This window comes from Pristiophorus japonicus, chromosome 7, assembly GCF_044704955.1.
Source record: "Pristiophorus japonicus isolate sPriJap1 chromosome 7, sPriJap1.hap1, whole genome shotgun sequence".
Taxonomy (NCBI): domain Eukaryota; kingdom Metazoa; phylum Chordata; class Chondrichthyes; family Pristiophoridae; genus Pristiophorus; species Pristiophorus japonicus.
This window is the reverse complement of record NC_091983.1, coordinates 103,195,131-103,209,001: the sequence shown is the minus strand read 5'-3', so window position 1 is coordinate 103,209,001 and position 13,871 is coordinate 103,195,131. Positions and strand designations below refer to the sequence as shown.

At 43.4% G+C, this 13,871-nt stretch overlaps 1 protein-coding gene across 1 annotated transcript in view; it reads right to left on the bottom strand.

Annotated features, from left to right (window-relative positions):
- cdc5l (CDC5 cell division cycle 5-like (S. pombe)) overlaps positions 1-13,871 on the bottom strand; it is a 92,382-nt gene that overhangs the window by 42,745 nt on the left and 35,766 nt on the right. The window contains exons 5-6 of the mRNA XM_070885188.1: positions 10,283-10,382; positions 4,785-5,003 (exon numbers count right to left, since the gene is read on the bottom strand). Coding sequence (XP_070741289.1) covers positions 4,785-5,003; positions 10,283-10,382 — 319 coding nt within the window. The remainder of the gene's footprint in view (positions 1-4,784; positions 5,004-10,282; positions 10,383-13,871) is intronic.

Below are 13,871 nucleotides of genomic sequence, written 5' to 3'. Positions count from 1 at the left end.
TGGTGAGTTCAGGTATGAGTGTTGTCAAAGGATACTGTGATTTCAGCAGGCAATTCTTCAAACCAGGAGAATCATGATTGACAAGGAGGTTGAGATTCTGGGGAGTTTGGGGAGTCCAAGTCTGCATCAAGACTCTGGAATCCAAAGTCACCAAGGATGTCAGGATCAGCAAGGAGGTCTGTGTCAACCTCCATAGAATGATACAGCACAGAGGTGGTCATTTGGCCCATCATGCATGTGCCGGCTCTTTGAAAGAGCTATCCAATTAGTCCCACTCCCTTGTTCTTTCCCCATAGCCTTACATATTTTTTCCCTACAAGTATTTATCCAATTGCCTTATTGAATCTGCTTCCACCGCCCTTTCAGGCAGTGCATTCCAGATCACAATAACTCGCTGCAAAACATTTTCCCCTCATGCCGCCTCCAGTTCTTTTGCCTTTCACCTAAAATCTGTGACTCTTTGGTTACCGACTCTTGTGCCACTGGAAACAGTTTCTCCTTATTTACTCCATCAAAACCCTTCATGACTTTGAACACCTCTATTAAATCTCCTCTTAACCTTCTGTGCTCCAAGGAGAACTACCCCAGTTTCTCCACATAACTGAAGTCCCTCATCCCTGATACTATTCCAGTAAATCTCTTCTGTACCCTCTCTGAGGCCTTGACATCCTCCCTAAAAGTATAGTGCCCAGAAATGAACACAATACTCCAGCTGAGGCCTAACCATTGTCTTATAAAGGTTTAGCATAACTTCCTAGCTTTTGTACTGTATGCCTCTATTAATAAAACCAAGGATTCCATATACTTATTTGACAGCCTTCTCGACTTGTCTTGCCACTTCAATGATTTGTGTATGTACACGCGCCAGGTGTATTGTACCATTAAGTTTATATTGCCTCTCCTCATTTTTTCAACCAAAATGTATCACTGGAGAGTTTAACCAAATTATGTAAACTAAGCTGAGCTTGCAAAATTAGGTGGGAACAGTGTGCCAATAATACCGTAACTAACGCTAATCTTAGTTACTTTTGTGTTCTAAATCAAGGCGCAGCTGCCACCGGCTCCATGGACAACCCCTTAATCCCCCTCCAGTCTGCCACCCAGAGGAGCCTCTCTGCTCCTGTTCTCTGCTGATTCTTCCTAATCCCCTCCTTAGCACATTCATTTTGTCCAAGAAGCCTTCAAGCTGTTCCCTTGATCTCCTCTGATCTCAGATTGACCTTTCAAGTTTTCTTCTTCCACCCCATGTTGCTGACATCATTCCAATCATTTTATGTGGAAAAAATGCAAGATAACAAAACTAGGGAAGGCAAATAAACAGTGGGAATATAACGAGCTGCATTTATATAACGCCTCTCGAGTAGCAAAATGTCCTTAGGCGCTTCAAAGGAGCATTATCAAATAAAATTTGACATCGAGCCACATAAGGAGATATTAGGGTAGATGATAGGAGAGAGGGGTTTAGGGAGGGAATGTTTGTCAATAGCCTATCCACAGAAATGGAGACAGAGAAATTGACGAAGGGAAGGGAAAAGTTGGAGATGAGGGAAGGGTGGAAATTGGATGCAAAGTGAATGAAATTTTCTAGTTCAGGGCGAGAGAAGGACTGATACAGTCATTAATGTACCAAAAAGAAAAGGTGAGGGAGGGGGACCCGTGAAGGACTGGAACAAAGAATGTTCCACATATCCCATGAAAAAGCAGGCATAGCTAGGACCCATGCACTTCTGCACTGCACTTACCCCTTCCCTTCCCCTCCCTCCCAGAACCATGATTGGGTTACACTTGTCTTCATCTTTCACCCCATGAGACTCCAACATTCAACGGATCATCCTCTGCCATTTCCGCTACCTCCAGCATGATCCTATCACCAAACACATCTTCCCCTCCCCTCCCCTTTCAGCATTCCAAAGGGACTGCTCCCTCCGCGACACCCTGGTCCACTCCTCAATTACCCCCAGCATCCCTTCCCCTTCCCACGGCACCTTCCTGTGCAAGTGCAGAAAATGCAACACCTGCCCTTTTACCTTCTCCCTTCCCACTGCCCAGGGCCCCAAACACTCCTTCAGGTGAAAGAGTGATTTACTTGTACTTTTTAAATTTAGTATACGGTATTTGCTGCATTGGGGAGACCAAATCCAGATTGGGGGACTGCTTTGCAGAACACCTCCCTTCAGTCCGTAAGCGTGAGCCCAAGCTGCCGGTCGCCACTTTAATTCTCTGCTCCACTCCCACTCTGATCTCTCCGTCCTCAGCCTCTTACACTGTTCCAGTGAAGCTAAAGGTAAGCTCAAAGAACAGCGCCTCATCTTTCATTTAGGCACTTTACAACCTTCTGGACTGGAGATCGAGTTCAACAATTTCAGACCGTAACCCCTGCCCCAATGTTTTTTTCTGTTTTTTCCTCTTTCCCATGGCAGCTGTTGATGATTTTTCCATTTACATCCTATCTAGACTCAACTTTTGTTTCTTAACTTGTCCCATTACCATCTCCTTTTGCCTTGCGCCATCATCACTTTTGTCTCTTAATCTCTTCTGCCTTCCATCCTATCACAGACCTTCCTTTTTGTTCTTTCCTTCCCTCTACCCTTTCCCTGCCCAAACACTTGCTTAAAAAACCTGTTATATCTGTAACTTTTTCCAGTTCTGAAGAAGGGTCATCGACCTGAAACGTTAACTCTGTTTCTTTCTTCACAGATGCTGCCTGACCTGCTGAGTATTTTCAGCATTTTTTGCTTTATTACCTTAGGAGGGAGTACAATGTAGATTTACCAGAATGATACTGTGACTCCATGTGTTAAATCACGAGGAGATATTACACAAACTAAGATTGTACTTCCTGGAATTTAGACGGTTAAAGGGTGATTTGATCAAAGTTTTCAAGATATTAAGGGGAACTGATAAGGTCAATAGAGAGAAACTTGTGGATTATAGAGTCTAGGACTAGAGGGCATAGCCTAAAAAGTTAGAGCTAGGCCTTTCAGGAGTGAAGTTAGGAAACACTTCTACAGGCAAAGGGTGATGGAAGTTTGGAACTATCTTCTGCAAACGGCAGTTGATGCTGGGTCAATTGTTCATTTTAAATCTAAGATTGATAGATTTTGTTAATAAAGGTAGTAAGGGATTATGGGGCAAAGGCAGATATATGGAGTTAGGATATATGGAGTCACTGAATAGCAGAACAGGCTCAAAGGGCTAAACGGCCTACCCCTGTCCCTACGTTCGATGTGCAACAGAGACGCAATGGAGGCGGATGGTGTGTAAACAATTATGGGAGAATTGGATAAATATTTGAGGGAGTGCATGCAATCCTATACTTTCCTATGCAACCTGTGTCCTTTCTGTACAATCCTACCCTCCCCCAAATGTGCCATCACATCCCTCAAGATCCTAACCCCTTAACCCTGCCATCCTCTCCACTGACTGCCCTACTTCTAAACATCTGCCTACCCAGCTTTAGTTCTGTCCAGAAATGTGAACTTTACATCCATGATCAACTTCACAACATGAAGGTCTATGGAAGACAATGGCCTAGAAATTCAGGAGCGTCCCATTTGGGGGCGGTAACACTTGCGAGACGTGAGACTTTGCACCAGGTGCAGAAGTCTCGCCTCTCGCGAGAAATTGAGGTTACCACCCCAGAAAGGAAGTGGAGCACTAAATCAAGCGCTCCAATTCCTTTCTGGGGCAGTAGCGGGGTGCACGGCTCAGGAGCGGGGCGCACGGCTCAGGAGCGGGGCGCACGGCTCAGCAGTGCTACACACTGGGCCATGTAGTGCTGCCGTGTAGGAGGGGCTCTTCCCTGAATTAAAGGGAAGGGCCCAAGCTGCGTACTCTGCAGATTGTGAACACACCTACTTGGACCATCAGAGAGCAGGAATGCCACGCGATCAGCCCAGCACTCAAGCAGTGTGCCAGGCTGAGCGATCGCAGCACGGACCCCGCATCCAAAGTGGCAACAGTGAGGACAAGAAAATCGGACATTAATAGCAGCCAGCCACCGTGGCTTTAAATTTTGCCCCGCTCGCGGTCGGCCCCCTGATACACATCCCCTGAAGCTGTCATCGCCCGGCGCAGCTGCAGGGGGCGATACCCAATTTAGGGTCTAGGGCACTAACGGGGCGATGCGCATGGCAATGACATCACGATCTCTGGGCGCAGGAGATCGGAGCACAATGCCGTAGCGCCGCTGCTAAACTCGTGCTGAATTTAGCTGGAGTAGTTAGCGGCGCCGTGCCTAGTCGCAATGTCGTTTATGCCCTGTTAGCGTCCCCGGGGGCACTAACAGAGCACGCAAATGACCTGAATTTCTCCCCAATATCTTTCAAGGGTCCTATTGTTCGTCAAGCTGTGTAATATGTTCAGAAAGGGCATTGGAACTCCTTGTGGACTGCATCTCTCTTCACTGTTTACTGTATTACTTTCAGTAACTTTCCATGTTTTACAGGTTCTGTGCATTGTTCTACCTGTAAATAAGCATTAGTTTAACTGTGCACATTGATCTGACTTGCTTGTATCTTCCATCTTTCCATCTATTCCAAATAAATAGAAGAGATTCGGTCTGCTTAGGAAACTGGCTTTTTACTGTGAGCAGAAGTTTAACGTGTTAGAAGAAAGCCAAAATTCTAACATCTTGATATATGTAAAAAAATAAAAAGCACTGTGTAGCGAAGAAAAAAGTGTGTAGTATGTATATTTTCATACAGTAAGCAATTGACTTCATAACAGAAATACAGCAAATATACCAATCTTAATTATGAAATAGCATTTTTGCCGTAACTTACGATCTTAGTTCGCCATCCAGATGTTGCTGGCGGAGTCTTTTAAAGTCTGGTTCAAGTGTTTGATAGTTTTCCTCAGCAGTATCATAAAAACCTGGAGCAGGTTTCTTCTCAAAGGGGATTTCAGCATTATAGTCCACTCCCCTCTTCTTTTTTCTTTTCTTCTGTATCTCTATGCCAGCAGCTCGCAGTTCCCTGCGCTTCTGAAGTGCTGCAAGTCGTCTACATAACAGATGTTAATAGGCACAGAGATTATCAATTTGCCATCAAGGTTTTGTCTCCCATTCGATTAGAAATGTTATTTGATTATACAGTAAGATGATACCAAAGTTAGAACAAATTTACAGCATATTAGTATGCAAGTCAGAAAACTGAGGTTGATTGGACCAATCCTGAAACCTGTCTTTACATAAAGGTTAGCAAATGTTTGTTCTGAGAAAGTTCTTAAAAGGAAGCAACAGAATGTCAATCTTCACTGGCTCTGGGGTGAGTTTGAGATACTTATTGGAGACCAAAAATGTACACAATATTCAAGGTACGGCCTCACCAAGGCCCTGTACAACTGTAGTAAGACCGCCTTGCTCCTATACTCAAATCCTCTCTCTATGAAGGCCAACATGCCATTTGCCTTCTTCACCGCCTGCTGTACCTGCATGCCAGCTTTCAATGACTGATGTACCATGACACCCACCTCCCCTTTTCTTAATCTGTCACCATTCAGATAATATTTTGACTTCCTGTTTTTGCTACCAAAGTGGATAACCTCACATTTATCCACATAATACCACATCTGCCATGTATTTGCCCACTGAATATAAGCCTAGTCAATCCAGTCTTTCTTCATATGTCAGTCCTGCCATCCCGGGAATCAGTCTGGTGCACCTTCGTTGCACTCCCTCAATAGCAAGAATGTCCTTCCTCAGATTAGGAGACCAAAACTATACACAATATTCAAGGTGTGGCCGCACCAAGGTCCTGTACAACTGTAGTAAGACCTCCCTGCTCCTATATTCAAATCCTCTCGCTATGAAGGCCAACATGCCATTTGCCTTCTTCACCGTCTGCTGTACCTGCATGCCAACTTTCAATGACTGATGTAACCATGACACCCAGGTCTCGTTGCACCTCCCCTTTTACTAATCTGTCACCATTCAGATAATAATCTGTCTTCCTGTTTTACCACCAAAATGGATAACCTCACATTTATCCACATTATACTGCATCTGCCATGCATTTGCCCACTCACCTAACCTGTCCAAGTCACCCTGCAGCCTCTTAGCATCCTCCTCACAGCGCCACCCAGCTTAGTGTCATCTGCAAACTTGGAGATATTACATTAATTCCCTGTTTTCTCTCTCCCTCCTTTTTTAAAAAGTGGGGTTACATTAGCTACCCTCCAATCCATAGGAACTGAACCAGAGTCCATGGAATGTTGGAAAATGACCACCAATGCATCTACTATTTCTAGGGCCACTTCCTTAAGTACTCTGGGATGCAGACTATCAGGCCCTGGGGATTTATTTGCTTTCAGTCCCATCAATTTCCCTAACACCATTTCCTGACTAATAAGGATATCCCTCAGTTCCCCTTCTCGCTAGACCCTCAGTCCACTAGTATTTTCGGGAGGTTATTCGTGTATCCTTAGTGAAGACAGAACCAAACTATTTATTCAATTGGTCTGTCATTTCCTTGTTCCCCATTATGAATTCATCTGATTCTGACTGCAAGGGACCTACATTAGTCTGCACTAAACTTTTTCTCTTCACATATCTATGGAAGCTTTTGCAGTCAGTTTTTATGTTGCCTGCAAGCTAACTCTCATACTCTATTTCCCCCCTCCTAATTAAACTCTTAGTCCTCCTCTGCTGAATTCTAAATTTCTCCCAGTCCTCAGGTTTGCTGCTTTTTCTGGCCAATTTATATGCCTCTTCCTTGAATTTAATACTTTCCCTAATTTCCCTTGTTAGCCACGATTGAGCCACCTTCCCTTTTTTATTCTTACGCCACAAAGGGATGTATAATTGTTGTAGTTCATCCATGTGATATTTAAATGTCTGCCATTGCCTATCTACCGTCAACCCTTTAAATATCACTCTCCAGTCTATCCTAGCCAATTCACATCTCATACCGTCAAAGTTTCCTTTCTTTAAGTTCAGGACCCTAGTCTCTGAATTAACTGTGTCACTCTCCACCTTAATGAAGAATTCTACCATATTATGGTCATTCTTCTCCAAGCACGACCAGATTGCTAATTAATCCTCTCTTGTTACACAAGACCCAGTCTGGGATGGCTTGCTCTCTAGTTGGTTCCTTGACATATTGGTCTAGAAAACCATCCCTTAATTACTCCAGGAAATCCTCCTCCACAGTATTGCTACCAGTTTGGTTAGCCCAATCTATATGTAGATTAAAGTCACCCATGATAACTGCTGTACCTTTATTGCACGCAACCCTAATTTCCTGTTTGATGCCATCCCCAACCTCCCTACTACTGTTTGGTGGTCTGTACACAACTCCCACGAATGTTTTCTGCTCTTTGGTATTTCGCAGCTCTACCAATGTAGATTCCACATCATCCAAGCTAATGTCCTTCCTAACTATTGCGTTCATCTCCTCTTCAACCAGTAACTCTATCCCACCTCCTTTTCCTTCCTGTCTGTCCTTTCTGAATATTGAATACCCCTGGATGTTGAGTTCCCAGCCTTGGTTACCTTGGAGCCATGTCTCCGTAATCCCAATTACATCATATCCATTAACAGCTATCTGCACAGTCAATTCATCCACCTTATTGCGAATGTTCCTCGCCTTGAGACTCAGAGCCTTCAGGTTTGTTTTTATAAACACATTGTCTTTTTAGAATTATGTTGTAATGTGGTCCTTTTTGATTTTTGCCCTTGATTTCTCTGCCCTCCACTCTTGCTTCTCTCCTTCCTACCTTTTGCTTCTGCCCCCTTTTTACTTCCCTCTGCCTCCCTGCATAGACTCCCATCCCCTTGCCATTTTAGTTTAAACCCTCCCCAACAGCACTAGCAAACACTCCTCCTAGGACATTGATTCCGGTCCTGCCTAGGTGCAGACTGTCCGGTTTGTACTGGTCCCACCTCCTCCAGAACCAGTTCCAATGTCCCAGCAATTTGAATCCCTCCCTGCTGCACCACTCCTCAAGCCACGTATTCATCTGAGCTATCCTGCAATTCCTACTCTGACACTGGTAGCAATCCTGAGATTACTACCTTTGAGGTCCTACTTTTTAATTTAACTCCTAGCTCCCTAAATTCATCTTGTCGGACCTCATCCCGTTTTTTTTTACCTATATCCTTAGTACCTATATGTACCACGACAGCTGGCTGTTCTCCCTCCCCCTTCAGAATGCGCTGCAGCCGCTCCGAGACATCCTTGACCCTTGCACCAGGGAGGCAACATACCATCCTGGAGTCTCGTTTGCGGCGGCAGAAACACCTATCTATTCCCCTTACAATAGAATCCCCTATCACTATAGCTCTCCCACTCTTTTTCCTGCCCTCCTGTGCAGCAGAGCCACCCCTGGTGCCATGGACTTGGCTGCTGCTGCCTTCCCCTGATGAGCCATCTCCCCCAAAAGTACCCAAGGTGCTGTATCTGTTTTGGAGGGAGATGACCGCATGGGACCCCTGCACTACCTTCCTTCCACTGCTCTGCCTGATGGTCACCCATTCCCTATCTGGCTACGTAACCTTTACCTGCGGTGTGACCAACTCACTAAACGTGCTATTCATGACATCCTCAGCATCGCGGATGCTCCACAGTGAATCCATCCGCAGATCCAGTACCGCAATGCAGTCTGTCAGGAGCTGCAGCTGGATGCACTTCCTGCACATGTAATTGTCAGGAACACTGGAAGCATCCCTGACTTCCCACATAGCACAGGAGGAGCATGACACAGGTCTGGGCTCTCCTGCCATGACTTAACCCTTAAATTAACCTAATTGGTAACAACGCCAAAGGTTTCTTACTGATAAGAAAAGAAAAAGAAAACCACGGGTGCGAGTCAGTCTATAATGAGCAAAAAGGCCTTCAACAGGCTGTGGAGCAACAAGGCACACAGGCTCAAGCTTAGCCCCATTCACACCAAGCTAAGAACTTACACCAAAGAGCTGATCCCTGTAATTGGCAGCGCAGAAGTAAAAGTCTCCTATGATGGAGCAGTGCACCAACTCCCACTATGGATCGTGCCATGGAATGGCCCCACACTGTTCGGCAGAAGCAGGCTGGGAAAAATCCGCTGGAACTGGGACGACATCTGAGCGCTTTTGTCCGTTGATAACGCCTCATGTGCCCAGGTTCTGAGCAGATTCCCATCGTTGTTCAAGCCAGGCACTGGAAGTTTCTCGGGGGCGAAGATGCAGATCCACTTGGTACCCGGTACACGACCCATTCACCACAATGCACGGGTGGTACCGTATATGATGCGAGAGAAAATGGAAATTGAGCTGGACATGCTACATTGAGGTCAATGACCCTGTGTTTGTACTTAATTATGGACATGGTCTCAAATGGTTTGCTGGCACGGTCATAACCAAAGAAGGGAGTAGGGTGTTTCAGGTCAAATTAGCCAATGGACTAATGTGCAGAAAACATTTGGACCAAACCAAATTGCGGTTCACTAACAGCTACAAGCAACCTGAAGAGGACACCGCCAACTTCGACCCTCCAACACACACACAAGGGGCAACCGACATCATGGTTGACCACAAAGCCGAACTCACCATCCCCAGCAGCCCGGCAAGGCCAGCTGCCCATCAGCCCAGTGAAGAACCAACCAACTCACCCAAACTTGCATTTGTACCGAGACGATCGACTAGGGAGCAAAAAGCCCCAGATCGTCTCACCCTGTAAATAAGTGTGCTATTGACTTTGGGAGGGAAGTGATGTTATGTAATCCTTGGCAACCTGTATCACACCACTACCAGAGGGCCTACCTGTTGGAGTCCCAAGGGATCTCAGCATCCCTTGGGAGCACTGTATATAAGCAGGCCTCCCACGCTGTACCAACAGTTTAATTGAAGGAGCTAAGGCCACACTTACTCATTGCACACAGTACTCAGTTTCATCCTTTATTTTGAGCGTGATAATATCCATTTGACAGTCAATATAAAAAGGCTGTCATTTTATAAAATCAAAAATATCACTATAGATTAGCAACAGCTATATTGACAACTGCGACTGAACAACCATCATATTGTTTACTTCTCTTTTTGTAAAAAAAAAATAATTAAAACAAGAAATGTTTATTGGTTTTGATGTAGCATATCACCGACAGTAACAAAAGCATAATTGTAATATACTTACCTGGGGCATCATAGCATCGTATATTTCGGGCAAATCACGTTCGCACGCGGTAAGTGGAGGGGACTGTAATATCTATGCACATGCCCCCCACAGGGTTATGCCCAAAACAACAGACATTTGCTCATAAAATATGCTGTGAATTGTGGTGTACAAATTTGGACATAAAAACTAACCTGGCTTCTTCAAGCTGCTTTTCTCGTGCTTTTCGCTTAGCTTTCTTGCCCTGAGTATTAGCCAAACGAGCTCTAGCCTCAGAGAGCATCTCCAGCTCATCTAAGAATAAAAAGATTTTTTTTTAAAATGCAATCTGAGACAATCTAAGATCAATACCTCTGGGATATGCAAGGGGCAGATGAAAGTACTCAACATATAAAATGTACAGAAAAATATAGTCCCACACACCATAATAAATTAACCATTCACTGAAAAATAAGTGAGTCAGGATGAATCTCTTTGTTTTGTGTCAAATCTCAGCCTGAATATTTTATAAGCCATTTACATTAGAATTTGAGATGAACAGAAGTATGCTGCTGTTATAGTATCAACAGGAAATGGTAGGAAATGGAATCGCCCACTCCCAATGTAAATACCAATTTTAATACTACGAAGATTTAATGGACCATAAATTTCACCCACTCAGTAACACAATAATGAAATTTGATATGCAGTTAATATTTTTTTTGATGTTTAGCAAATATATCAAAAATATAACACTTTCAGGATTTGAATACAATGAATAAAAGTCCATACAAGACCACATATCTTTTACCACAAACAATGTATATATTAATTCTTAGCTGACAAAACATATTTAATCATATGCTCTCAAAAATAAAAGAACCACAAAGTAAAAACGTAAAATCAGGTATCTTTAAAACAGTGCCTGCTAATAACAAACTTGTATTTTGAAGAAAGGTTTGGTACAATTGGGGCAAATAGTGGAGGCACCTTAAACAGCATCTCAAACTAATCACTCTAGAAAAGCCTAATTCATAATAACCTTGATATTATCTTTGTCTAGAAATGGATGATCAATTCTAAATTAAACATTATGTGGATGCTCACAATTTAACTACTAGGGCCCTCAAACGAGGGATTGTGGGTCATGTTCAATTAAGATAAAAACAAGGAGACGGAATCCCTGAATGTGTCCAGGAGAAGTTTCTTGATCAGTATGTTTCCAGCCCAATGAGACAGAAAGCAGTACTGGATCTAGTTCTGGGGAATGAAATGGAGCAAGTTTCAGTGGGAGAGCATTTTAGAAACAGTGATCACAATATCATTAGGTTTAGCATAGTTATGGAAAAGGACAAGTAACAATCAACATTTAAGATACTCAACTGGAAGAAGGCTCATTTTAGTGAGTTGGAAAAGAATCTGGCCCAGATGGATTGGAAACAAAGATTAGCAGGTAAAACAGTAAACAATCAATGGAAGGCCTTCAAAGGTGAGATAGTTCAGGTACAGACTAAACACATTCCTATGATAGGGGCAAGGAAGAGCATCCAAAGCTAGACCTCCCTGGAAGACTAAAAGAAACTAAAATGAAGCAGAAAAGGGAGGCTTATGATAAATGTCAGATTTATAATACAGTAGAGAATCAAGCAGAATACAGAAATTACTGAGTGGAACTGAAAAAAAAATGAGAGACAGAGAGAGAGAATATAAAAAGATTAGCAGGTAACATAAAAGGGAACACTAAAGTCTTTTATAAACATATATTTTATAAACATAAGTAAAAGGATAATGAAAGGAAGGGTGGGCCTATTAGGGACCAAAGAGGAAATTTTCTTCTGGAGGCAGAGGGCAAGGTTGAGGACTAGCTGATTACTTTGCATCTGTCACAATAAAGGAGGGGGGGGGGAAGAGCTAGAGAAATTGGATAGGATAAAAATAGACAGAGGGTACTTCAAAGATTGGCAGTGATCAAAGTAGCAAAGTCACCCAGGCCGGATGGGCTGCTTCTTAGGTTGCTGAAGAAGGGAAGGGTGGAAATAGTAGACAGCTCTGGCCACAATCTTTCAATCATCCTTGGCCATGGGAGTGGTGTCAGAGGACCGGAGGGATGCAAATGTTACATCCTTGTTCAAAATAGGGGAGAGGAATAAACTTGGTAGCTACAGGTCAGTCAACCCAGCATCAGTGGTGGGGAATTTTCTAGAGACCATAATCCTGAACAAAATTAATTGCCACTTGGAAGAACATGGGTTAATAAATGAGAGCCAACATGATTTGTAAAAGGCAAATCTTGTTTTGAGTTCTTCAATAAATAGAGAGAGTTAATGTTGTGCATATGGACTTTCAAAAGGCATTTGATAAAGTGTCACAGAGCAAAACTGATGCCCATGGATTAAATAGGCAGTTACAGCTTGGCTATAAAATTGGTTAACAGACAGAAAGTAGTGGTGAACAGTTGTTTTTCACACACAAGGGAAGTATACAGTGATATCTCCCCATGAGGTCAGTATTCGGACCACAATTCTATAGCTCACAGCTGATATTTATTAATAACCTGGATTTAGGTATAGAAGGTACAAATTCAAAGTTTTCAAATGACAAAAACTTGTAAATGTAGTAAAGGGTAAGGAGAATAGTAGCAGACTTCAGGAGGACTTAGACCTACTGGTTAAATGGGCAGACATGCTGCAGATGAAACTTAACGCTGAGAAGTGTGAAGTGATGCATTTTAAATGGAAAACAAGGGGAGGCAATATAAACAAAAGGGTACAATTTTTAAGAAGGTGCAGAAACAGACACCCAAGGGCGCACGTACACAAATCTTTGAAAGTGGCAGGACAAGTTGATAAGGCTGTTAAAAAGCATATGGGATCCTTGGCTTTATAACTGGAGGCATAGAGTACAAAGCAACAAGTTATACTAAATATAGAAACATAGAAAATAGGTGCAGGAGTAGGCCATTCGGCCCTTCGAGCCTGCACCGTCATTCAATGAGTTCATGGCTGAACATGCAACTTCAGTACTCCATTCCTGCTTTCTCGCCATACCCCTTGATCCCCCGAGTAGTAAGGACTACATCTAACTCCTTTTTGAATATATTTAGTGAATTGGCCTCAACAACTTTCTGTGGTAGAGAATTCCACAGATTCACCACTCTCTGGGTGAAGAAGTTTCTCCTCATCTCGGTCCTAAATGGTTTACCCCTTATCCTTAGACTGTGACCCCTGGTTCTGGACTTCCCCAACATTGGGAACATTCGTCCTGCATCTAACCTGTCTAAACACGTCAGAATTTTAAACGTTTCTATGAGATCGCCTCTCATTCTTCTGAACTCCAGGTGAATACAAGCCCAGTTGATCCAGTCTTTCTTGATATGTCAGTCCCGCCATCCCGGGAATCAGTCTGGTGAGCCTTCGCTGCACGCCCTCAATAGCAAGAATGTCCTTCCTCAAGTTAGGAGACCAAAACTGTACACAATACTGTAAACCTTTATAAATCACTGGTTAACCTCAAGGTAGAGTTGTGTGTCCAATTCTGGGCATCATACTTTAGAAAAGATGTCAAGGTCTTAGAGAGTATTGAGGAGATTTACTGGAATGATACCAGGCACGAGGGATTTCAGTTATGTGAAGCTGGGATTGTTCTACTTAGAGCAAAGGTGGTTCAGGGTAGATTTAATTGAGGAGTTCAAAATTATGAGGGGCTTTGATTGAGTAAATAGCAAGAAACCGCTTCCAGTGGCAGGACGGTCAATAGCAAAGGACACAGCGTTAAGATAGTTGGGACTCCAACTATTTACAATCT